This window comes from Stenella coeruleoalba (assembly GCF_951394435.1).
Source record: "Stenella coeruleoalba genome assembly, chromosome: 12".
NCBI classification, from domain to species: domain Eukaryota; kingdom Metazoa; phylum Chordata; class Mammalia; order Artiodactyla; family Delphinidae; genus Stenella; species Stenella coeruleoalba.
Window position 1 is genome coordinate 10,449,630 of NC_137158.1, and position 24,423 is coordinate 10,474,052.

The 24,423-nt window shown below is 36.0% G+C and overlaps 1 protein-coding gene across 45 annotated transcripts in view; it reads left to right on the top strand.

Annotated features, from left to right (window-relative positions):
- The window catches only part of LOC307195140 (regulating synaptic membrane exocytosis protein 1), a gene marked incomplete at both ends in the record, with an annotated part of 217,032 nt that overhangs the window by 55,610 nt on the left and 136,999 nt on the right, over positions 1-24,423 (top strand). For 13 of the 45 annotated variants that reach the window (XM_079938956.1, XM_079938998.1, XM_079938967.1 and 10 more), the window contains 11 exons: positions 2,488-2,611; positions 5,900-5,946; positions 7,965-8,077; positions 9,947-10,077; positions 10,655-10,826; positions 10,951-11,104; positions 12,240-12,311; positions 16,720-16,876; positions 17,605-17,730; positions 19,340-19,402; positions 24,219-24,308. In XM_079938956.1, coding sequence (XP_079795082.1) covers positions 2,488-2,611; positions 5,900-5,946; positions 7,965-8,077; positions 9,947-10,077; positions 10,655-10,826; positions 10,951-11,104; positions 12,240-12,311; positions 16,720-16,876; positions 17,605-17,730; positions 19,340-19,402; positions 24,219-24,308 — 1,249 coding nt within the window. Of the gene's footprint in view, positions 1-2,487; positions 2,612-5,899; positions 5,947-7,964; positions 8,078-9,946; positions 10,078-10,654; positions 10,827-10,950; positions 11,105-12,239; positions 12,312-16,719; positions 16,877-17,604; positions 17,731-19,339; positions 19,403-22,996; positions 23,075-23,673; positions 23,767-24,218; positions 24,309-24,423 lie in introns of all 45 variants that reach the window. The other 32 variants (XM_079938999.1, XM_079938979.1, XM_079938978.1 and 29 more) reach the window with 10 other exon arrangements.

Genomic DNA, 24,423 nt, shown 5'->3' on the forward strand with positions numbered 1-24,423 from the left:
ATTTTTAAAAATTAGATAATATATCCTGTTTGATTTACATTATTATTTAGGAACTACTTTCCTTCTGTTTGCATATAAACAGCATTGACCTTTAAAAGTACAGTTTGTTTTTTATTAGCGTGACCTTTGCAGCCCACGAATTGACCTTAGCATTTGCAGTCTTGCTGTAGCTTTTTCTACTGCTGTTCCCCTAAGTCTGTGCCCTGCTCCACTGCTTGACGTAATGATCAAACCACAAACTTGGCACTGACACTCTCCTTATTAAGACCCCTCAGTGTCTCTCAGGCACCATCTGCTCAGGTCAAAGCTCTGTAGTTTACCCCCAACTTCCAGCCACCTCCTTACCAGTCGTCTCATCCCCAGCCATGGTGGTCCACCCAGGCAGCTGTTTCCACCTCCAGGACCTGGCCAGTGCCTCTCGTGTCCGTGGTGGCTTTGCTGCTCTCGTGATCTGCCTGTTGAAGTCCTCACCATGCTTCAAAGCCCACGTCAAGTTGCTTTAGTTCTCAAGGGTTTCCTGACATCTCCCCTGAGCAGTAACTAATAACTTCCTCCCTGTCATTCCTTCTGTTCCTCAGATGAATTCCTATCATTGCCTGTAACATTTGATTAAAGGTATTCATTTCTGTATTTCTCCTCCACCAAATTTAAGGACAGGAGAAAGTCTCTTTTATCTTTGTATCCTTATAATCTACATCCCTGCCTGAAAAGAGGACTCAGATATAAATAAATATTGTTAAGGAAACCACCGTCTAGTTTAGGAGTTCTTGATTTGTAAATAATTAAATACATGCATTAAGTTAATTTGATACTGGAAGTTATGCTTCCAGGTTGCTGGCTATAAGTAGAAGAATTTTATAGTGCAGTGCCTTTGCAAAATGTTCATTGCAGCACATTACTGGGTAGCAAAGTTGATGTAATGGGTTGCATCCATTATTTAGAAAAACAAAAAGAACATGGTAGAATAGAAAATATCAGGGTAAGTATTGTTTTAGAAAATATATTTTCGTACACACACATACATGTATACATTCACGTGCTGTAAACTTTATTTCTTTTCTTGGTCAATAAATTTAAAAGACTGCAAATATATTTTAAATATGTATTATTATTTTTTAATATAGTGAAGGGTATTTGTTGCCTTTTTGAAAAACTGCTAGGTAACATCTTAGATCAAACGATCAGAAGTGATTTAACTACTGGTACTAACCATACTCTTTTCTCATACCAAAGCAGCATTATATGCTTTTCAAATATTTGCTTTTTTACTTCTGAGTAAGCAAACACTTGAGGGGGGGGGATTACTTTAAATAATCCTAGGAAAACAAAACTTTTCTACTTTTTTTTAAAGGCATAGCTAAAAACGAAACAATTCCATATTTATCGTTAGCTTTAAGACGTACAATGATGATATTGATCCATTAGTTTGCCACACATTTCCTTTGCTACTAAAGTGTTATAGGCACTGAGAACAACAAAATAAGCAGAAACGTAAGAAAAAAAACTAAGACACTCCAAAGTATCACTGAGGCTGGGATATTTCAGCTGAGCCTCCGTTGTCACTTGAAGGATACTGGGCGGAGGCATTTGAGACCTAAAACTGCTCTAAATATTTATGAAAATAAATAATTTTTCCCAAATGGTCTTTGGTGAAAACTCTAGTTAACATAATAGGTTGTTTGCATTGTGTATTTTCACATCGTAGCACTCTCCTTGATGACTCTTCAGTTATCTAACAACCTAATAAGCACTATCGTTTTATTACTTTAAACGTATTTTCTAATTTTACTTTAATGCTCACAATATGTATTATGTATAGAACGTGTGTGTTATGAACATCTGGAAGTGGGTTAACTGTCATGCAACAGTTTTACATCTGCTTGCTTTGTAACTTGCCATATAGCTCCTTGCGTTACCCTCTGGGTATGAATTCAAATCCTTTCATGCATTTTTATTCTGTTGTGCATCTGGAGAAGGCAATGGAACATGACTTATAGTTGGAAAATTCATGCTAACAAATGTTAACTGCTGTTTCTACTAAAAGTAAAGCAGGATTTATGCAGCGTTTAATAATCTTTCATGTATAGAGCCGCCTACATTTATTATATGGAGGGCATGCTGCTAATTATTATTTTTTAATGTTTCCAAATGAGCTGTGCTAATTCCATCCCATAGCATGAGATGATTTTTATATGATTTCTGGTATTTCTCAAAAGATAAAGGTAGATTGTATTGTGCTGTTTCCAGTGACCAGTAATATTCTATTGGGGAAAGAAAAAGAAAAAGAAAAAAAAAGAAGAAGAAAAAAAGTGTCTAGAAGAAACATTTAGCTGCCATTATATGGCAATCAATTTGCTTTCAAGAGCAGAGCCTAGACAATTAAATTATTTGTATATGTTTTGCATTTCTTTGTTAAAAAAAAACAAGAAAAGATAAAAATAAACAGAATATATAAGGTAAAAAAATACCCTTTTTTTTAAATTCAAGGGGATGAAGTTCTAGAATGGAATGGTAAACCCCTGCCGGGAGCTACAAATGAAGAAGTTTACAACATTATTTTAGAATCAAAATCAGAACCTCAAGTTGAAATTATTGTTTCAAGGCCTATTGGGTAAGGCTAAAAAAACTTACTTCTTAAGTTTAGTAAATTACATGTATTAGCAGGGTTTTTAAAAGAAGTTTATACATTCATACAGTACATGTTAACATGGATAGTTTTTTCTTCAAATATGGGCATACATTTTAGAATTTTTAAATCTCTTAATTTTTAAACTTGAATACTGAATTTTCTTCACTACATTTTAGAAGCTCCAGAATTTAACAATTTTAGTATCAAAAAGTATTGATCTGTATTTTTCAGAAGTGGACTATAAAGTAAAAATATTTTATTTTAATGGTAGAACTACTTATTTTTATTAATTCTAAACTATTATAGTATTTCCTTAAAGGGAGTCACTAACAAACTCATCTTCTTGTGATATTTAAAATAGTAATCATTTCATACATCTACATGCACTTTTTATTATTCTACTAAGAATGGAATATTTTTTCTATATCTTTACCCATGGGTAGTTCCAGATTTTATTTAAAATCAAGCAAGTTTGAAATATTCAAACATTTTAATTGGCCATAATAATTGCTATGATATTTTTGAAACTCCAGTATTCAGCATAATTTAATTATCTACAGCCAATGGGATATTTTCTCTGTGTATAGAGTTCCCATATTGGTAGATTCTCATAACAAGTCCACAGAGTCCAGAACATTCATTTTGCCTGTCTGTAATCTTTTGGAAGGCATTTTGAACTGTCTCATTATAGTTGGCTTAATGTTTGAGTACATTTTTGGAAATTATTCCCTTTTTTGTATTCTCTAAAATATTATAGAGCCATTAATTCAAGACTTTTTATGCTGGAAGAGTTAGTAACCTTAAATTTTTGTTGTTCTCATGGATATATGTCAATGCAAAACATACCAGAAAATATAATTATCCTAATTCTCAAAGAACTGAAACTGTATGATCATATATTCCAAAGAAAAATATATATACAGAACTCTAAAATAAAGGCAAACTTATAACCAATTTTAAGTGGTGATTATTAAGAGTAAATATTGAAGGCATTTGCAGAAGTATTGTACATTTCCATGCAGATTTATTAAAAATAGTGACACTATATAATTTATGCTAGTTTTACATGACGTGTTTTAGTGCTGAGGTAAATATGAGGCTGGAAAAGAGGTAAGTAAATTGGAAAATGAATCAAAAGTATAAAAAACAAAATTTAAAATCAACCATTGTGCACATTGCCAAATACTTTCAAATATATAGTGGTTTTAAAAGTAATCAGCTAAAACGCCATTGATTCATGATGACTTAAAAATAAAAGAACTAACAGACAATTAAAGTGGACTGGAATAACACTTTCATTATATTTAGTGTTGTGCAAAATTAATTTTAAAAGTATTATTTGCATAGCCACACCTAAACTGTCTTGGATTGTGGAATTCAGAGGAATATGGGAATATGAAGCTTATATTTAAATAAAAATCAATCTGGCATCAACTTTCCAGTTAATAGGGAAATGATTAGAATCGTGGAAGAATAATTCTAGCTATATTTAATAATTGTTTAATGTAGTTGTGTAATTAATTTAAAGCAGAAAGCAGATATTTAGTCATAGTTTTGTGGGCTAGAGATTCCAAGAAGCATTCCAAATGTAATTTACATGCTCATTGACCAGCATGGTCCAACAGACATCAGCCGTCCTGAGGTACCGCCCTCTTTTGCCAACCTACCTTTATGCTTATAATTGTTATTAAAACTATTTTACCACCTTGTGTGTGAGCAGAACAATATAAGAAGGTTTGTGTAAATGTCAAGTGGACATTTATGCATTAGAATATTACTGAAGCAATTAACATTAAATCTATTTTAATTCAAAATCACTTAAAAAATTTTTTTACGACTTCTCCACAATTCTTCTTTCACAGACACATAAAATTCAAAGCTTGTGTCTGGTTTTGGAGCTCCAAATTTAATTTTCATAACTGACTTTGAGGCTGATTTTCAAAGAAGTTGTACTATCCAAAAAATATCGTTTCTAGATTTTTAAGAATTGAATTTTATTTGCCTCGATGAATTCAGGAGAAGGTAGCAGAAGATAAATAGTTGGTTTCTTGTGTCTTAGATATTGAAATTTAGTCTAATTATTACATAAAACATATTTCATACGAATTATTAGTTGTACATAAATATATAATAAAACGTATTTATAAAATACACAACACAGGATGAATTGTCATTTGTAAGAAGTGTAAATTGTAGGTGATTAGGAGAATTACTTTGCACAAAAAAGTGAAAATGAAGAGTCAGGAAAATCATCAGACAGAAAATGAGTTTTGTTTCAATTCTCCCCAAAAGTGCAAAGTGAAGTTAGTTCACAAGGTAAGTGGTTAGAAATTCTTAAATAATATTCTGATAATTTTATTGGGACTAGCTAACTCCAGTCTGCTTTAATTTGTCTGTTAATATTTGCATATTGTTAATCTCCTTACATTGATACTAAAATATCTTGGAAAACAGAGGTTAAATAGTTTACTACAGTATAATTTCCAAACTAAGCTGGTCTAGGGTTCTAAGCCCACAGTGGATAATGGGTGAAGCTGAGGTCATATTAAATATTTATTCAGAACAATTTGTGAGTGTGTCAGGAGTGGGTGTTCTCACAAGTCACTTTCTAATCATCTAGTAAATGGCCATATATTTAGCTAACTTCAGTATAGAAATATGAATCTCTGTATAGGGTTATATATGTGTATATTAATTATATATACACATATATAAAATATTTTGGCTTTTCTGTTGCAAGCTTGAACCATTTTTAATTTCCAAAGCAATCCATCCTTTTCATTTTTTAACTTTGCCCATGATATTCACCATATTATTTTATTATCAAGAGATGTTTCCCTCCCTTTCATTCAGTAAACTCTTTCAGATGTGTTTGTAAAGCATATTACTGATTTATAAAATATGTGTCATTTTGATTTTCTAGAATTGAAATAAAATATTGCCTTTGACATTTTTTATTTCCAAAACCTGCTGTTTTGGTAGTAAAAATATTGTGGTGATTTTAGCCACAATATTATTCTGATTGTTGTCATGTTAAAGTGTTTTGCTATTAAATGTATAAAAACTTATTTTTCCTGCAGTTTTTTTTTTGTGTGTGGTGTTTGACATTCATGCACATTAGAAATTGCCTTTATGGTAACTCCCGTCCATTTCCACACCTGTAAAGACCCAAAAGGGTTTTCCACACCACTGAGATAAAGTGTGGCTGTGATTGCCTCAGACAGGGTGGCTTAAGCTAATGGGATTTTCACCATACCCTGTTTCTTTTAGTGACATTCCACGGATTCCTGAGAGCTCTCATCCTCCACTGGAGTCCAGTGAGTATAAGATTTACTGTCTCCTTTAGTTATTTGATGTAAATGAGTTGGCAATCATGGCAGTCATGGGAAACCCAAAGGAGTTCTGCTTTAAGATTTTTCTCTTTCTGCTCTTTGTGTGTGTGTGGGGGGGGTGTCTATCAAAAGTTCAAAAGTCTTTATTGGCAATAACCTTCTGCATCATAGCAGTCAGGATGCACAGAGCAAAATTAATATACTAACAGTTCTATTTGCTGTACATGAAAATGCATTGTGATACTGGATTATTCAGGTTGATTGGAAATTGGCTCAGTGTCATGAACAGTGAAGGAAACAGGCACATAAATAATTCTAATACAACGTAACGGTGTCAGATATGATCATGGAAGTGAGCGGGTGGAGTAGAGGGGGATTTCAGTGGAAATAAAGGGCCAGGGGACTGTGGCTAGAGGGTTGAGTTATCTACATGGGCATTAAAGGGACTCCAGATAAAAGAAGATGATGGGGCTTCCCTGGTGGCGCAGTGGTTGAGAGTCTGCCTGCCGATGCAGGGGCCGCAGGTTCGTGCCCCGGTCCAGGAAGATCCCACGTGCCGCGGAGCGGCTGGGCCCGTGAGCCATGGCCGCTGAGCCTGCGCGTCCAGAGCCTGTGCTCCGCAACGGGAGAGGCCACAACAGTGACAGGCCCGCGTACCTCAAAAAAAATGTGGAAGTAACTCAAATGTTTACCTTGCATTGGATGGGAGTTAAATTAATTATACTTGGGCTTGCTTATTATGTAACCCAGCTTATAGGAATAGAAAATACAAGGTGATTTAAGGGGAAAAACAAGTGATGGTTATAAGAAGATAGAAAATATATGGATGGGATAAACAAGGAAGTGGAGATTAGGTTAGTAAATCAAATGCATAGCATCATATTCTGCATACCTGCTAGACATGAGACCAGATTTGGTTTTGAGTTTTCTAATATAAAGAGGGAAATGGAACCAATTGCATAATTTATAGTGTTGATGTTATTTAAAAGGAAAAAAACTGGTATATTAGAAACATACTGACTATTAGAAGCAACAGTGTCATTGTACTGAGACCGAAGAAGAAAATTATCCTAAGAATACTTCATAGAAAAGACATAGTAATAAAGAATTTTATAGCACTGTTTCGTCTAGTTAAAAGTCTTCAGAAGGTACAGAATGACGCTGATTTAATTTAAACGTAAGTTGCATGTATGGAAAAAAATGTGGATGACATACTCTTGGGAAATGGTCCATAAATAGTGTTTTCTCAATAAAGCTAAGTTTTGAATAGCTGTAGGTTCAAGGTTATACTTGCTGGAGTAATAGCATTCTGCAGACATCCATATTGCTGGTTGTGGACACTTTATCAGTGACCCGGGAAGAGAGGACTTTCATTTAAAACGGGGGAGAAGAGCCTCACTGAGGGGCTGAGTGGGGAGCCAGCCTCCCTCCTCCACGCATGAATCACTAGACAGCATCCTCAGACAGGAGAGTGATCTGTAAGATCAAAATCAAAAGAGGTGTAAATCGTATTTTAAAACAGTGATGAATTCTATCTAGGCTTAGACGCAGCTCATAAATTATATGATATGTGCATTCATTTTAATTTCAGTGAGGACAGTTCATAGTAGATGATCCTAAGATAATTAACACAACGGGTACCATCTTTCTTATCACTGATAGCATGAAACCTTTAACTGTATGCGAGGCTGTACAGGAACATACACAGGCCAATACCCTCTAGAAACGCAGAAAGTCAGTACTTACAGAGTGGAGCAAATAAATACAGTATTTGATTATATCACTTTAAATACCTTTAAAATAGACAATTAACCAAAGAAAGCACGATGATAACTTTCTAGGACTATCCCACTGATAGTAGGTCCTACTCTTATGGACGCCATTGAATTATGGTTTTATACCAGTAACAGATGCATTTAACATTTCGTGAAAAATATGTATTCTCCACACATAGGTTACAAATATGTTACTAAAAAGTACTTGATTTTTTTTTCTCATTTTAGGTTCTAGTTCCTTTGAATCTCAGAAGATGGAAAGGCCTTCCATTTCTGTAATTTCTCCAACAAGCCCTGGAGCTCTCAAAGATGCGCCACAAGTCTTACCAGGACAACTTTCTGTATGTGTCTTTGGTACATGTTGGAGACCATTAGTAATAGCTCCCTGTTCTGAGTCTGTCTTTAAAATGTGTGGCTTTCTTTGAAGGCTGTGATACGGTCCGAGTCATTTAACAGCATAATCTACTTCATCAGTTTTCATTAATTTATTATTAGATTGTTCTTTTACTCATATATCTGGAAATATTTATTGAATGCCTACAGTGTGCCAGATGTTCTGAACAGTAAGTGATAAATGATAACATGAAATAATAAAGTATCAGTTATTTTTTGTGTGCTGTATAAAAGTTTCTAAGGTAAGTAGTTGGTTAGATGTAATAAACCTAGAGAGTCATGTGCTGTTTACTTAACAACCTCTTGAGCCTGGATCCTGAGAAACTTAAATTTAAGATATCTTTTTAACTTCTTAAGACATTTGATGAAACTTTGGTTGCTGATACTAGTGTGAAAAAGCTACAGTTTTCTTCACTGTTGTTTTATATGTGATCTGGGAAAAGCTGGAGTAAAGAAAACATGGCTAGTTATTAGGAAAAGCTACATTTCTTCAGATTATGGTAGAACACGGGACATTTGTATTAATAACTAAAAGAAAATCTTGCTTCACATTGTTCTATAAATAGTTGATCATGTGCTACTTCGGTAATGTGTGAATTTCTATAGTCTGTTTTTGCTGCTCTTCTCTTAGTTTTAATTAAACAAAGAAGATAACTGTAAGTTTGCTGTGATTTTTGAAACGCTTCCTGGTTTTAGCTTCTGTTTTTAGTAGGTTAAAGATCTTTGTCTAGTCCCTGTGCTATTTTATCTGCCCTGCCGTCTTTTTTATTTCAGTGTGTGTGTGGGAATCTCTCATACACTCCACCTATTTCAGGTTTATGAAAAACACACCTCTGGTATTAATTAGGAACAGAGGTATGGATTGATACAGATCCGGGTTTGAATTCTTAACCTGCCCCTTACTACTCCCATGTTAAATTAGCTTATTTTGTTCTAATGACTCTTAAATGTATTCTGATCTATACCTATTAAACAACGCATGATCATAATTCTTATTTAACCATAAGCCCAAAACTAACTTCTAAATTAAAAAAAAAAATTAAAGTTAACATTGTCCCCTGCCAGCACAAATACTGCACTGACTGCATTAGGAGTTTGCAGGTAATATTTCAGTGTGCCATGTTCCTGGATTTTGTTATTGAGGTATCTTGTATCTTAGGAGAAATACCATTTGGCCTTCGCTTGGTTTAAAGGCATTTACGCATTGTACCTTCCTTTGCTCCTTTCCACGTCTCTCATGAAAAGTTATCTGTAATAGGTTAATTATAAAAATTAAATAAGAAAAAAATACCAGAAAACAGCAGTACCTGATGTACAGAGGCATACAGCAAATGCGTTTCCTGATGTCTTCCAAGTTACCTGCATATATTCTTCCCAACATCAAACATTTTATTTCAACTACAGCTGGCACTGCAGAATGCATTTAGTCATGCTATAATCATTATTAAGATACGTATAATCACCAAACACTTGCATTTAGCATTTAAAAACAAGGACAATTATTTCAATATCCCCCCCTCTTCCCTTAGTCTTTTCTAAAAATTTTATCATTAGTTTTATTCCATCGCATGATATAAGAGACTATAAATCAACACTGCAGGCCCGCCTCTTGTAAGTCACACTTAAAATGCGTGAAAAGTCAAGTTCTAAAATGGTTATGCTTTCAAGTTGGTATTCTTTGCAGAAATAATATCTATAATTCAGTTGTATTTTGCAATTTGAAATTTCCTTCTTCAAGAATAATTTTAGTATTTTTTGTGAAATTATAATGCCTCATGATTTTTACAAATGCTAATTTCTTTCTCCATTGCTCTTAGGTGAAGCTGTGGTATGACAAAGTGGGCCACCAGCTGATTGTAAATGTTCTGCAAGCAACAGATCTACCCCCAAGAGTAGATGGGCGTCCCAGGAATCCCTATGTAAAAATGTATTTTCTTCCAGATAGAAGGTATGGAATAATTTTAGAAAAAGTATGCAAAAATCTTTGCTAATTAGAAAAAAGTAGAATTTCCTCTCTTGGGATACAGTTTCGTATATGTTTTAAAGCTTTATCGAGGTAGAATTGACATACCAAAAATTCCACATACTTTATATATTTTGATGAATTTGCACATATGCATACACCTGTGTTATAGCTTTAAAATGTAATAGATACTTCTCTATGAGGGAATAAACTATATTATCCCTAAAAGAAATTCCCTCAAGCCTTGTGTTTCTTTAAAATAATCTGCCAATTTTAAAATTGTCCATTACCTTGTTTCCACATCTATTAGTCTTTGAGAGCCACATCATTTAGAATGTACCTTTGTGTATGCGTTTCTATAATTTCTATAATCGTAACTACTGCCTACATTGTAGTTAAAACTAGAATCTTATTAAACTCGATAGTCTTTTCAGACTTGTATATTAAAAGTTATGAATGAAAGAGAGTAAACATCCCAAGAGCAGCGCTGCATGGAACTACAGTAGGTGGCAGCATATACTTGCGTTTGCTTTTTCATTGACAAAACATACTTATTTTTCAGTGATAAAAGTAAAAGGCGAACCAAAACAGTAAAGAAAGTACTAGAACCAAAATGGAACCAGACTTTTGTGTATTCACATGTGCATCGTAGAGATTTCAGAGAACGGATGTTGGAAATAACCGTGTGGGACCAGCCCAGGGTGCAAGAAGAGGAGAGTGAATTCCTTGGAGAGGTGAGGAGTGTCGTGAAGATCCGGGTCAGACACCTCGTGAGGCTTCTGTGATGTGCATTATTATGGCTGCTTTTATTATATTTGGGGAACGGCGCTTGATCTAACCTGAGAGCTGCCCTTTCAGATCCTCATAGAGTTGGAGACGGCGCTTCTAGATGATGAGCCTCATTGGTATAAACTTCAGACTCATGATGAATCCTCACTACCTCTGCCTCAGCCATCACCCTTCATGCCACGGCGACACGTCCACGGGGAGAGCGCCAGCAAAAAGCTGCAAAGTAGGTTAAGGCTCTTTTCAGTTACCAGAAGTAATTGTGTCGTTATGATCGAATCCGAGATGAACATTCAGGGTGTTTTTTCAAATGTTCATTAGAGATCGAAATATTGAATAATCAGTCATCTATATAAAGAGGCTTGACAAAACCATTTTCTGCATTTTCCCAATGAAAGTAATATATACAGTACAGTGGAGTAATTCCACAGCTGAAAGCTTAAAAATTCTCGAATATAATTCTTTGCCCAGTCCTGATGGAGCTGTTCATTGGTTGACTGATGGGGTAATTTTTGTCATTATTGGTGGGTTGCTGCATAGAACATCTTAATAACAGTATAATTCCTGGATATTTTTAGTATTATTATTTGTGAGAAACAAGTTTTCAAAAGCATTGTAAAGTGTGTTTGCTGTTGTTCATCTGGTGATTGGGGAAAACACATTTTTTTCTGTACTTATTAATTTTTGAATTAATGACAAAATCTCTTATTGAACAGATGAAACTTAGAAGCCTCGTTTTGGTAATCTGGAACCAAATTGTTTTCCTCATATAATTAAATACTTCATATTAGTGCTTCTCTGATCAATCATTGCCTCAAAATTAATGTTTCATGCAGTGTGATGGCTAATTTTGAGGGCTAAACGTAAATATTTTATAAAGGGCCCTGATGCCCTTTCAATAATATGAACTCGGTAGAGTTCCAGCCAAGAAAGTTCTCTTTGAACCTTTCCGCTCAGCCCCATCCTCCCTGAACTGCAGAGGAGGGCGCATAATTGGGTAGAAAACAGTATACACTTCGCTATAGACCTTAATTAAAAACAATTTGAAGAGTCAAAATACTCTTCTATGAAATCCCCTTCCTTCTATGTGTCTTCAGTAATTATGAGGATGCTGAGAATATGTTATCCTTGGATAACGAATATTTTTTTAAACATCAGCTCTGCATTAACTTCGTAGTACATATATGTATAACTGAATCGCTTTGCTGTACACCTGAGACATCGTAAATCAACTCTACTTCACCAAAAGTGAAAGTATTTAGTAAGAATGTAATTAGCTTTAAAAAAAAATGTGACCATGTCCTCCACATTTCCTGACCCGAGCGGACACAGAGGTATCTGTTTGCCTTCCTGTCGTGCAGGGTCCCAGCGAATCAGTGACAGTGACATATCAGACTATGAGGTTGATGATGCCATTGGAGTGGTCCCTCCAGGTGCGTGGGGGAACGTGGCCGGCTTCACTGTGCTTCCGTGCTTGCTTTGCTGCCAGCTTCCAGACGTCCTTGGGTCCCATATGGGAGATTTAGAGCACGGAGAAGTCTGGATTATACTATTCCATGGTGACTTGTCTTCCAAATTATTAAGAAAGTTTGAGGTGGACTAGTAAATACTCATTTAACATCCCCACTTAAATTAGTCAGCGTCCCCCTTAGAAGCTAACGAAGTTCAAATCATCATTTCACAATGCTCTGAGCAGAAGTGAAAATATGACTTTTGAAAGGATAGAGTTAATTCTGTAATAAAAATTCCATTCTCCTGTGTTTATACTGTATGTCTATGACCTCGCTTCCTCCGTTTCTGAAAATAATGTAGCCTTCCATGGAATACACTGAGACAGGTGCATGGCAGGGTTGAAAACTGCATGTGGCATGGCTTAACCTTTAACGCTCTTGTGAAATGCTCAGCACTGATTATACGCAGAATGTGTCTGTATGTTTTAAAATAAGGAAATGCTTTAGAAAGATTCAATATTCGTTTGAAGTCATTGTCTTTTTGTCATTGTATAAATTAGTAAAGTCTTTGTGACACTGTGCAGTTCAAATCTATGTTTCTCATCTGAGTCTAGTCAGAAAGTGAGTCAAACCAAGTAGTGAAGACGTAATTTCTTGGCACTAATCCTGTTCCCTTTATTTACTAATGAAGAGTGGGGAGATATTCAAATAAGAAGACATTAAAGAGAAAATCTTTAGACATTAAAGAACATTAAAGAAAATCTTTAGACATTAAAGAAAAACTCCTATAAATAGGAGTTCTTAAAGACATTTCTTTGGGACAGTATTGACAGATGTTCCCTTAATTTACATAATTTCTCAGGTGGGGATGCACTTAATTTGAGGGCATTGGTTTTGGTAAAGTCAGTAGACATTACAAAGACTAGTGACTGAGGTCGCAATTTAGAGACATACATACGACTTCATTAAAACTGGGAGAAAATTATGGAGAGTTCCCTAAAATTAAGCTTCATTGATCACTGTATGAAAGTAGCAGATATCTTAAAAACAATGAATCTGGTTCTGTGCATATCTGTGTACTTAGATATTACTCCTTGATATCAGACCATCAGGGAGAGTTTGAAATAATAGTGGCTCATTGTGGATAACAGTTCATGTTTTGCTCTCTGAGTTTGTTGATTTATAAAAGGATCAGAATAATTAGGCACACTCTACCCAGAAACTTTCACCCAGAGTTTAATAGAATATTGTCTTTATGGAATTGAAAGGGGGAAGGTAGTTCTCCATGGTACCCGTTGGCATATTTAAGTAGAATTCAGACGATTCCTTGTAGGAAAGGGGTCTTGTCAACAAACCTTTCTAACAAGAATCTTGGCTGTTAATTCGTCTTAATGTTGTCACTTCTTACTCATCTGAATAGAATTTACTTCTGTGGGTGGTTCTCACAGGCTATTCACCTAAAATTTCACATTTTTATGATGAGGCCGGATAGCGAATGAATGAATGAATGAATGAACGGCTAATTCAACAAATACTTACAAAAACGATGAGTTTCTTCTTTTTTCCCTGAGAGACCACATGGGTAACAGCCAAAGTGGGAAGTATAGGACCGACTGCAGTGGTGTTAATTAGTGTTTGGAACCACCAAAGAACACTGAATTCTAGATATATCTATATTCCATCCTGACATAAACATATGATTATACATGTTTATATCAGGGGTTATCCTTTTACCATAGAGAAGCAGTGTCTGAATTGTCATTTCAAATGATATCCATTTTTATTTAGCATTTAAAATGTAACGAGGCAAACTTTTAATAGAATAGAACTAATAAATTACGTAAGCCAATCAGTAATATTTTATGTTCCCGAGATTTCTTCATAAATTAATAAAGAAGATAATGGAGTTTATTTATATTTTGGGGGTGCCCTTCAGTGATTCAAAATGTATATATGGTAGCTTCTAAAGATATAATAAACAATACATTTTAAGTGAAGAGGAAAGATAGTAAAATAAGGGCAAGAAGCTAAAATAAAGTGAGGGGATAAGTTAATAAACAAGTGTGTTGATACATTACCAGATATTCTAAGAGGCTGATTACAGATTTCCTAGTGTCCAGTATAGGGAGAAATTTGTTCACGCGTGGATGCCAGGTAGTTCTACGTGTGTTTAACACACTCAATGAAGCTTCTGGTTACGTTTGCTGAAGCAGCTGGAAAGTGTCATTTAGATGTTCTACCGCAGCTGGGCCTTGAACTTCCTAATACCTGGCTTCTCTAGGACCACAGGGTTCTATGTCCTCGTTTGATGTATTACCACCTTTAAGCAGTTGAGACCTCCAGAGCTACATCTTACTACCTTTATGGTTATCATAGCCTTATTGTTACTTAAAATAAGTAATTTCAGCTGCTTAAGAAGAATAAAAATAACCACACACGGAATGCCCTCATCTGAGGCCAGGCGTCTGGCAACCTCAACTTTCAGACCATTACTGCAAGTTCAGAAAATGAAACAACAACAACAACAAAAACAACCCGATAACTTTGAACTAACTGAAACATTGAAATGAGCATAACATAGCAGTTCCTTCTTACCTTTTTTCTGAAGGCAGAGTGCCTGTTGTCAACAGTAAACTAAACATAATATAAAAAAATGAATTATTATAAAAAGCAGAGAAAGGCCTATGAATGCATATTAGGGTAGGATAAAAAAGACATTAATCTCTATGTAAATACAAAGAATCCAAGAAAAAAATGAATTATACCCTTTTACAGAAGATGCCTAAAGTCTCTAAAAATTACTTCAGAATCATTAATTATTCCAAATCGAAAAGTTCCATTTATATACCTTGAGTATTCACTGAAATCGTGAAATGGTGTTCCCAATTCAATCCTGACCTTCCATAATTACAATATAATTGATACCAAATGTTTTCAAATGATACCAAATTGTAATTTAAAATGTTTTAAGTAATTCAGACTTTGGATTAATTATCTTTAAAACAGCCACCATTATTTTTTAATATTGAACGATGAAATAAATTCACGACATGTAAATTTAGTTGGTTTCGTTCTAGACTTAATATTTGTATGTCTGAACAAGGAAATTTTCTACATGAAATTCAAAATAGTACCTGAATTGCTCTTATCTTTGTCGTAAAATGAAATTATAAATTATACCACTTATGTTTCTATTATTTGGTCCTTTACCGATGTTTTTAGAGAGTAACAAAATAGCTGAGCTTCTTTGGTGTCAATATTGTCAAATTGGCCTTTATGTAATGTTTAAAGACCTTCTGTATATTCTAAGCTTAGTCAAAAGATTATACAATCACAACAAATAAACTGTTGGGGAATTTAGTCTGCCTTTAATAATGATGTTACATGGCATATTTTAAAAATAATGTGAGAGTTGTCAAGTAAATAAATGAGTAGCAGTTCAAGCTACCCTGTTAGACTTAATGTTTTCATGGTTGTGTACGTTTCATGTAGTTGTAAATATCATCATTTTTCCTTTGGCCACAGAATTTTTTATTTTCCTTCCAATAATAGCAACCATAACCCTGTGAAAACATTAATTAAACTGTTACTATGGTTTGCTGTTTTATCTTAACTAAATCAGAGATCATAGAAACCTTTTGGTTTCAAGGGAGAATGACTTTTAGAATTTAATTTTAAGTAACTGTATTAACTTAATTATGTTAGGTTACTAACACATTTGTGGAATAGTTTCAGATGTCTGGGGTAGAGTTGATAATTGTTTCTTTCGGAGGGTTGATTTGTTCTGCACTATGGCCATAGTCAGCTCCACCCATACCCTATTTTCATTTGAAAATTGCAGTGTTATCTGTGGTCCTCAAAATTCACAATCAGTGTTTGTTATAGTGAAGCCCTGCTGCTCTTCTTTGTCAATTAAAATTGGTATGGTAGCATCTTTATTTTCTTATTAGTGAAGCCATCTGAAATCCAACTAACATAATTTCTCCTTTGGCAGAAAAATTCCAATAACATTCGAAGAGACACTAAATTTCTAAGCATGGACTTGTATATGAGTAACAGTTCACTGTCAAGTGCTTGATTTGTGTTGCTGAAAAAAGCACTCACTCATTCCGTGAACTAGTATCCCAACTCATCCTGACGTCTGAGGCATCAGCTGTCCTATTTGTCATGAGTATCTCCATGATAACCTTTGAGCCAAACTGTACCCGGTCCTCATGCATGTGTATGTTACATTCTGTACCTATACTTAGTAGTTTTGTCGATAAGGCTGGTAATACCAACTGCATGGCATCTATCTTCATAGGTCAATGGCCGCTTTCCATGTCATTTGATGTCTCCACATGACACTATAGAAGAATACTGACTCGTTGTTTGTGTATACTCTCGCCAGTAGGTTATAGGTCTAGTGCTAGAGAAAGCAAACCTTCAACATTAACTGTGCCAGAGCAGCAGAGAACAACGCATCACCGATCACGGTCGGTATCTCCTCATCGTGGCGATGATCAGGGGAGGCCGCGTTCCCGTTTACCAAATGTGCCATTACAGAGGTAGGCTTCGAGAAGAGCTTAGCATCCTTGACGGTACTCTTTATTATAATACAGTGCAAACTGCCACAAGACTCTAACAGAAATGAAATAATGGTTTGGTCAATCGAGTTATTTTTTTCAGAGTCCTTTGTAGGCAAAATGCCTTTTTATTCATTACCCAACCTATGCAACATTCTGTTCTCTAATCTCAGGTAATCTCCCGGGGAGTGGAAGAAGTGAATGTTGCCAGCACAGTTTTTGAATAACTGTCTTGTATTCTGTTTGCTAGTTAGTTTTCTCCTGTTGGGAGAAATTGTATGGTAATAAATTAGACCTGTGCAGAGAAGTGGCACAAATGATGAGGTTGAGGCAGAATGCATTTTTAAGAAATTTGGGATTGTCTCTTTGAAGCACTTTAAATGTTTGGAAAAGCATATAAAATGGAAGTTACATCGTGCTGTATTTCATCTCACCCTGAAATACACTTCTGAAATTTTCACTAAGTATGCAGATGAAAATCGTGGTCCTTTTCTGATGGAAGTAAACAAAGGAGGTTAGAGAAATACAGCACAGGCAAAGCAATGGTAGAGAATAAATACCTTTAAAACATGTATTTGGCGATGAGGCCAGCACTTTTCAAGCCGTGTCAGTTATTTGCCAATTACCGTCCATTCTTTCCTGTTAGTCTGTCAGCCTGTTTGGGGAAGGTGGTACATTGTGATGCATGTAAATGTTTGCAATCATTTCAGGAGTTTAGATGAAATTCATCCAACAAGAAGGTCACGTTCTCCAACCAGACACCACGATGTGTCCTGCAGCCCAGTTGGTCACAGACCCGGAGATGTGGACAGTCAGTGTCTATCAGAACAAGACAGGTATTTGTCCACGTTATGATCGCAACACTGTATGTCTTCTTTGCTCTGTTTTCGTCTATGATAGGTATCTTGGTATAGTACAAAAGACAGGAAAAGTATTTCATCATTCAAAACTGAACTTCTCCCAAGGAACGACTCTTAAGATATTCTAATAGAAATGCAACTCTGGGAAATATTTGACTAATATTATATTGTCATAAAAGGTGCATTTAAAAAAAATCAAAATTTATGTTTAGCCAGTTTTAAATGTACAGTTTGTTGTTGACTTAGACACTAACCTAAATTATAGAAGGGAGTCTACGTAAGCAATTTTCAAATATTTTATTTTTTGTGGGTTGCAGTCTTTGGGATGTTATTTATGTAATTATAAAATTATGTTTTTTCTGCAATAAAAAGTTTTTGGGTACAGGCCATCTGAAAGACAGTTACTATTGCAGAGTTTCTGTGAAAACTTCAGCAGTCATATATTTCAGTACACCTACTTCCCATAAAATGTAGTTACCTAAAATGTCTATAAAGTACGAAATATTGAAATGGATTCTTTCTTCTATGGATGTGTACTTAGGCTTAGTTCTGCATCTGTTTGATGTTATGACTCCATGGTTCTACATGCCCCCGCGGACTTTCTCCTCAGACTAATGCCCCTCCTGTAAGATGGGCCTGACCACAAGCTCACGATCTGTTTTGGGTTGTTAGAATTCCCAGCTGGTTGAATCGTGTCTTCTGGCTTTTTGAAGTGTAGAAACTTTTAGGGAAGGGTAGGGAATGAGGCTGGTACACAATGATTGATTTTTGCTGTGTAGTCAAGGACACAGAACTCAAGGAGAGCCTCTTAGCTCCCTAACTGTCACCCTGATGGAGCCATGACCTTCAGGAGATGAGGTTGTGGTACTTACTGGGACGGAGCACTGCTCGGAGGAGGGTGTCCCCGCTGCTCAGGTGGAGTGGAGTCAGGTGAGGGTCCCTTTGTTGACATTCACTGGGGCCACCATGAATTTAGGTGAGGAGGGGGAAAAAGAAGGACTTCTGGGCCAGGGCATTCAATAGAGTGAAATTAATTTGAGTGTAGAAAAAAGTATCAGTTTTAAGATAAAACATTCCTAATCAAGTATGTTCTTAGTTGGTAAAGGAGAAACAGAATAAGTGACATTGCATTTTACAGGCTGTGAGAGCCAAGAAAACTGTCATGCTTTGAGTTGCTAAAAAGAAATTTTAAAATTTAGGGTTCCCATTAGTATCAGAAAAGCCAGATTTATAGGGCTTTTAAAAGTTGTTAAAATACCTAAGTGTCTAGAATTGGAAACAGATTTCTATGTCTTATTTGGGGAAGGTTCAGTTTAGTTTAGTTTTGCCTTGATACTCTGTGAAATCACTTTGAAATACAATAGCAACAGCTAGGACTTCGACCATAATGTTTGTACTTTATTGTTGAAAATTTTAAAAGTACTGTCATGTTTATTTTTGTTTAACCTCTCAAGCAAATATGCTAGTGTAGACAATCTGGTTTCTTCCCTTTCCATGTTGTCATCGGCATACCATTGGCATAACCCATGTCATTTAATGCCTCATAACTTATCTGTTTCACTCACCACCCATCCTGTCTGTGCAGTGAGCTTCTCATGCTTCCCAGAGCAAAACGAGGACGAAGTGCAGAATGCCTACACACCACCAGGTAAATACAGGAATTTGGTGACGGTAACTGTGTGTGATGACTCTTTCCATTCTACTCTGCTTCCGTCTCCCCCTTAGCGGTATTATTACGAATACGTGAAATTAATTTCCCCAGTGTTCAAATTGGTTTTGTTTTATATGGAGGTTGTGGAAAAGGTTCCAAATATATTTGAATTCTGATCCAGACAGACTGCTTTTCTATCAAAGTATTTGAAATCCAGAGGCTGCTGAGCCTCTGTGGCTGTAAATGTGTTTACACATTTCCAAAACCGAGGAACCGATTTCTGCAATTAAAATTCTATAACCTCGCTGTGAGCCCCACCACACACACACACACACACACATCTAGACACAAGAGGTCTGATCCGCTGTGCATGGCAGTGTTACTGTTTCTGTGATTATAAGTTCACTTTGTTTTAGCCTTCTTTTATTTTTATGTTTTGGTTCTACTGTTGTTTTCTTTCTATTTGCTTTTAATAAGATCTTTACCACTTCACTTTTAAGAGCTGAGCTTCAGTTTCCTTCTTGATAAAGAGTGCAGATATATGACCTGTTAACTTCTAAGCCCTCCCTCCCTTCATACCCTCACCAGGTCAGAAATGCTACACTACCAAATTTCCCATAGCGACACGTAACGGTATAAAGCCTCCTTAAAGATGAGAAGAAGAGGGGATACATTATTGTCGTCTAAATTGGAGCTGAGAACCTAGCACTTTATTTTCATCTCATTACATCTTGGATCTCATATCCCAAATAAGTCCTTTTACAGATTACTCAAAGAATACAGTCTGTGTGTATTTATTGTCAATGTGAAGTTAATGGAAGGTAAAGAATAACTAGGTGAGACAATGAACCAACACACAGATAAACTCTTTCAAATATTATGGCCATAAAGAGTAAATAGGAGAGAGAAGGAAAGAGCTGTACCCGGAAAACCTGCGACGCAAACACCGATGCAGCTTTATTGTGTCTGTGTGGACCTGGGCTTCCGCTCAGGAATTGAACGTGATCACCCGAACGAGAATTCACTTTTTACATGTATTAAACTCTGCTAGTGATAACTACTGCCCTGTGTGCGATGCCACAGGGAAAAATGAGGGATGTTAGTTCTGTTTGCAAACTGGAGAACTAATGTAAAATCCTAACTATTGTAAAAAGTCAGCTCAATTCTTTATAATTCGAAAGCCTCCAGCCTTACTTTGTTGTCCTGACAAATAGTTTAATAGGAGTGATTTCTTTACAGATTCAGAAAATTTTCTCATAGTCCTGTTGGGGTGACTGCAACTGTAAAACACAAACAAAACAAAGCTTTCATATTTATTAGGCACCTGGTGTGTGCCTGGCCCCCAACGTGTGGGTACTGTTAACACATTCACACCAGTAAGCTAAACAGAATCACTAAATATATTGTTTTTCTTTCCGTTACATCCCACTTTCGCAGGTAAAATAACAGGATAGGCACAACAGAATAAGCTAGTAGTTTCATCATTTTGTAAAATCTTATCTTCAGAATACAACCTATCATATTCACTTACAACTTTTAAGAATAAAACCTGTGTATTTACTACTTTCCAGTAAACAAGGAAAATAACATTCATTGAGTACCAAGCACAGTGGTAATTATTTAAGGAATTTTATCTCCATGTCCTGACAATAGTTGTATCATATGAACATTATTATCCTCATTTCACAGATGAGGAAAGATGCTAAGAAAGTTTTATTTGACATGTAACAGAGCAAGGATTCCAAATCAGGTCTGTTTGAAGTTTTGCACTGAACTAGTTTTTCCAAAAATGTGATCCGAGGAGTTGGTTCCGCATGAAGTTCAGCCAACTTAAGAGTCTGTGAGTCAAACATATTTTGGAAACTTTGCAAATTAAAGCCACTCCCTGGAGATTTCATACGCACAGCATATCAAAGTCACATACTACAGAAATCTGTCTCATATTGTTTAATTCATCGCCCCCCATTGTTATCATTATCAAATGCTTCTTCCATAAAACCTTTCCTGAGACAGTCATGTTGTACAGAAAATGCTGTGGCTTCCTTACTGTGTCCTAGACCCTTTGTACCTGTTATTTCACTTAATCCTCACAGCATCCCTGTGAAAGATTATTTCCTCCATGATATAGATGTAGAAAAAGGCTTGATGACTTGAATCATCCAGGTTCACAGCCAATAAGTGGCAAAGCCAATGTGGACCTTCAAACTAAAAACTGTGGCCACTTTTCATTCTATTTCCATTCTCTGCTGACCCCTGTTAGAGTGTAACCCCCCCAAAAAAATTCACTTTTGAACCAATTGCTTAGAAAAGTTGTATAGCAACTTGTTACTAAAGACAGTTGCCTAAGGTTTAGGAGTTGAAAAGAAGATTCTGTCTGTGAAGCAGGCTGAATCCTTTGCTTCAGTAAGTGTCCTCAATCTGTGCTTGAATGTGGTACTTTAATACATTTTAAACCACAGCTTTAAAAGATTTCCTGAATCAACCATTAGTATAAACATGAATAAACCCACGGGGGTGTTTGATATTTAATATCTCCTCAGCAAATGTTTATTCTATTCCTGATTTTATCATACTTTAATGTAAGCCAAAATGGACAATAGATTTTCATTATTGACAGTTAAAGTTTGTAGAAACATTATTAAATTACCAAAACATTCATTGACAGGACCAAGTTTACCCTTGGTGATATAGACAGTCCAGAATTCCTTATAGGTTTTAAAGGAATTCAGATGATGTTGGGCCTTGTTTCTGCCAAGTCAGAATTCATGTTCTGGTTGCAGCTAATACCCATCCCACCCAATTTCTGGTGATAAATGTTACCTGCTGTTGGATTTGTATCCAGAAGGTGACAAATGGAAAGGACTTGTCCACTGCAGTCACCTCTTTTTTTTTTTTTTTTTTTTTGCGGTACGCGGGCCTCTCACTGTTGTGGCCTCTCCCGTTGCGGAGCACAGGCTCCGGACGCGCAGGCTCAGCGGCCATGGCTCACGGGCCCAGCCGCTCCGTGGCATGTGGGATCTTCCCGGACCGGGGCACGAACCCGCGTCCCCTGCATCGGCAGGCGGACTCTCAACCACTGCGCCACCAGGGAAGCCCTGCAGTCACCTCTTGATCTTCCTTCCTTTACTGCCTTCAATACTGTCACCAGCCTTGTCCCTGCAATGCTGGTCAGCATTTTGCTTGTTATTAGACTATTAACTTTTTAGTCATATTAATTCCCAAATTTCATAAATTATTTGCTTAGTACTTTTAGCTATGAGTTATTTCCATAGAAGCAGGTATAATATTAAACAGGGATTAAATAGTAAGTTTCATGTTGGTTACTTCATAGAGTGTAGTTCTCAAATCTTTTTCAAATTAAGGCTTTTAAACTATAACTTAAGTCTTCATCTTAATTATGAAGACATGTCCATGATTCCATATTTAACAGTTCTTTTCCTACCTTCAAATAATTATTGTGGTCTTTCTGAGAAAAACAAAAGATCCATCTGTGTTTGTAGATTTCTAGTCTCCTACTTTTTTCATATCCTGATAAAATTCGCTTCACATGTATTTTTCTGTTTCCTGCATGTCTGCGTTCCCATGCTCCAGACATCTTGTTAGGCACTATAAAACATTACCGCCCAAGATGCCCTTGTTAGAGAACTGTTCTCACTGGAATATTTACAGGTAAGAGTCATAACAGTGAGTCTCAGTTATAAACTAATCCCTAATCCCTCACCAACTAAAAATAGCAAATTTACTTTCTAATAAAGCATTAGCATTTCCTCTTAAAATTAATTATATACAGAGAAAACTCATGATATCTAAAAATAGCTTTTAGGGGGAAAGGGGGGAAGGATAAATTGGGAGATTGGGATTGACATACACAGTCTACTACATATAAAATATGTAGCTAATAAGAACCTCCTGTATGGTGCAGGGAACTCTGCTCATTACTTTTTAATTATATGGGAATAGAATCTAAAAAAGAGTGGATATATGCGTATGTATAACTGATTCATTTTGCTGTACAGCAGACACTAACACAACAGTGTAAATCAACTATAGTCCAATAAAAACTAATTTAAAAATACAATAAAAAAGTCAAAATAGCTTTAATTATAAAACCTATGCTGGAATATTTCTCTAAATGAAATCTGCTTACTCAAATATCAGATTTCTAGTCGTTGTCTTCTTTGTCATTTATTTGTTGTTTTACTTGTTGATTTCAATTATGAGAATTGATTTTATATTATTTTATTTTGGGACGATTTTACTTTGTGGAGCTCAATTCTGCCTGCACATACTAAAACCAAACCCCTTCACCATGAATGCTTTCACTCGAGAGCACTGAGGTTTACTGATGAGATTCTGGTTAGGTAAGGACGTTTGGACGTCATACCGTCCACCTCCCCTGTCTAGTGTTTGAACCAAAAATAGCTGAGTTGTAAAATTTTCCTCCTCTGCTGTCCTTCATTTTGTTTTGGTGTGGCATCTGTCCTTGGTAATGAAGTGTTAGGCATTTTGTTTCAGTGCTTTCTGTATCCAGTTTTTTCATAAGTAGGTGTGTTAGCCTCATTTTTTTCAGTCTGAGACCCTTTTAAAAAAATTATGCAAAGCAATTCAAGCATAATCTTTGTTTAGTGTCTTTTTCTAAACAAAACTGTGCACGGCCATCCTGTCAGCGCTCACACCCTTATGAACCGACTCGCAGTGATTCTGCACTTTGTGTAAAGGGGACAGGACTCGATGCTTTCCTCTCTAACTGGTCTTCCTCTCTCTGTTTTCTCTGTCTTTCTCCTCCACCCTGGATGCAATGCACTGGCACTAGTGACCTGCAGCCCTCCCTTGACAGGGCGAGGAGTGCTAGTACCAACTGCTTGAGACCAGATGCTAGTTTGCATTCACCAGAACGAGAAAGGTATAAAGACTTTCTTAATTTCCTGTCATTTTGTACAGTCATTTTTTCCCCTATCACTCTGTTTTGTGTCCTTGAGTCTCACGGCTTATTCATCCATGTTCACTTGCCGACTGTC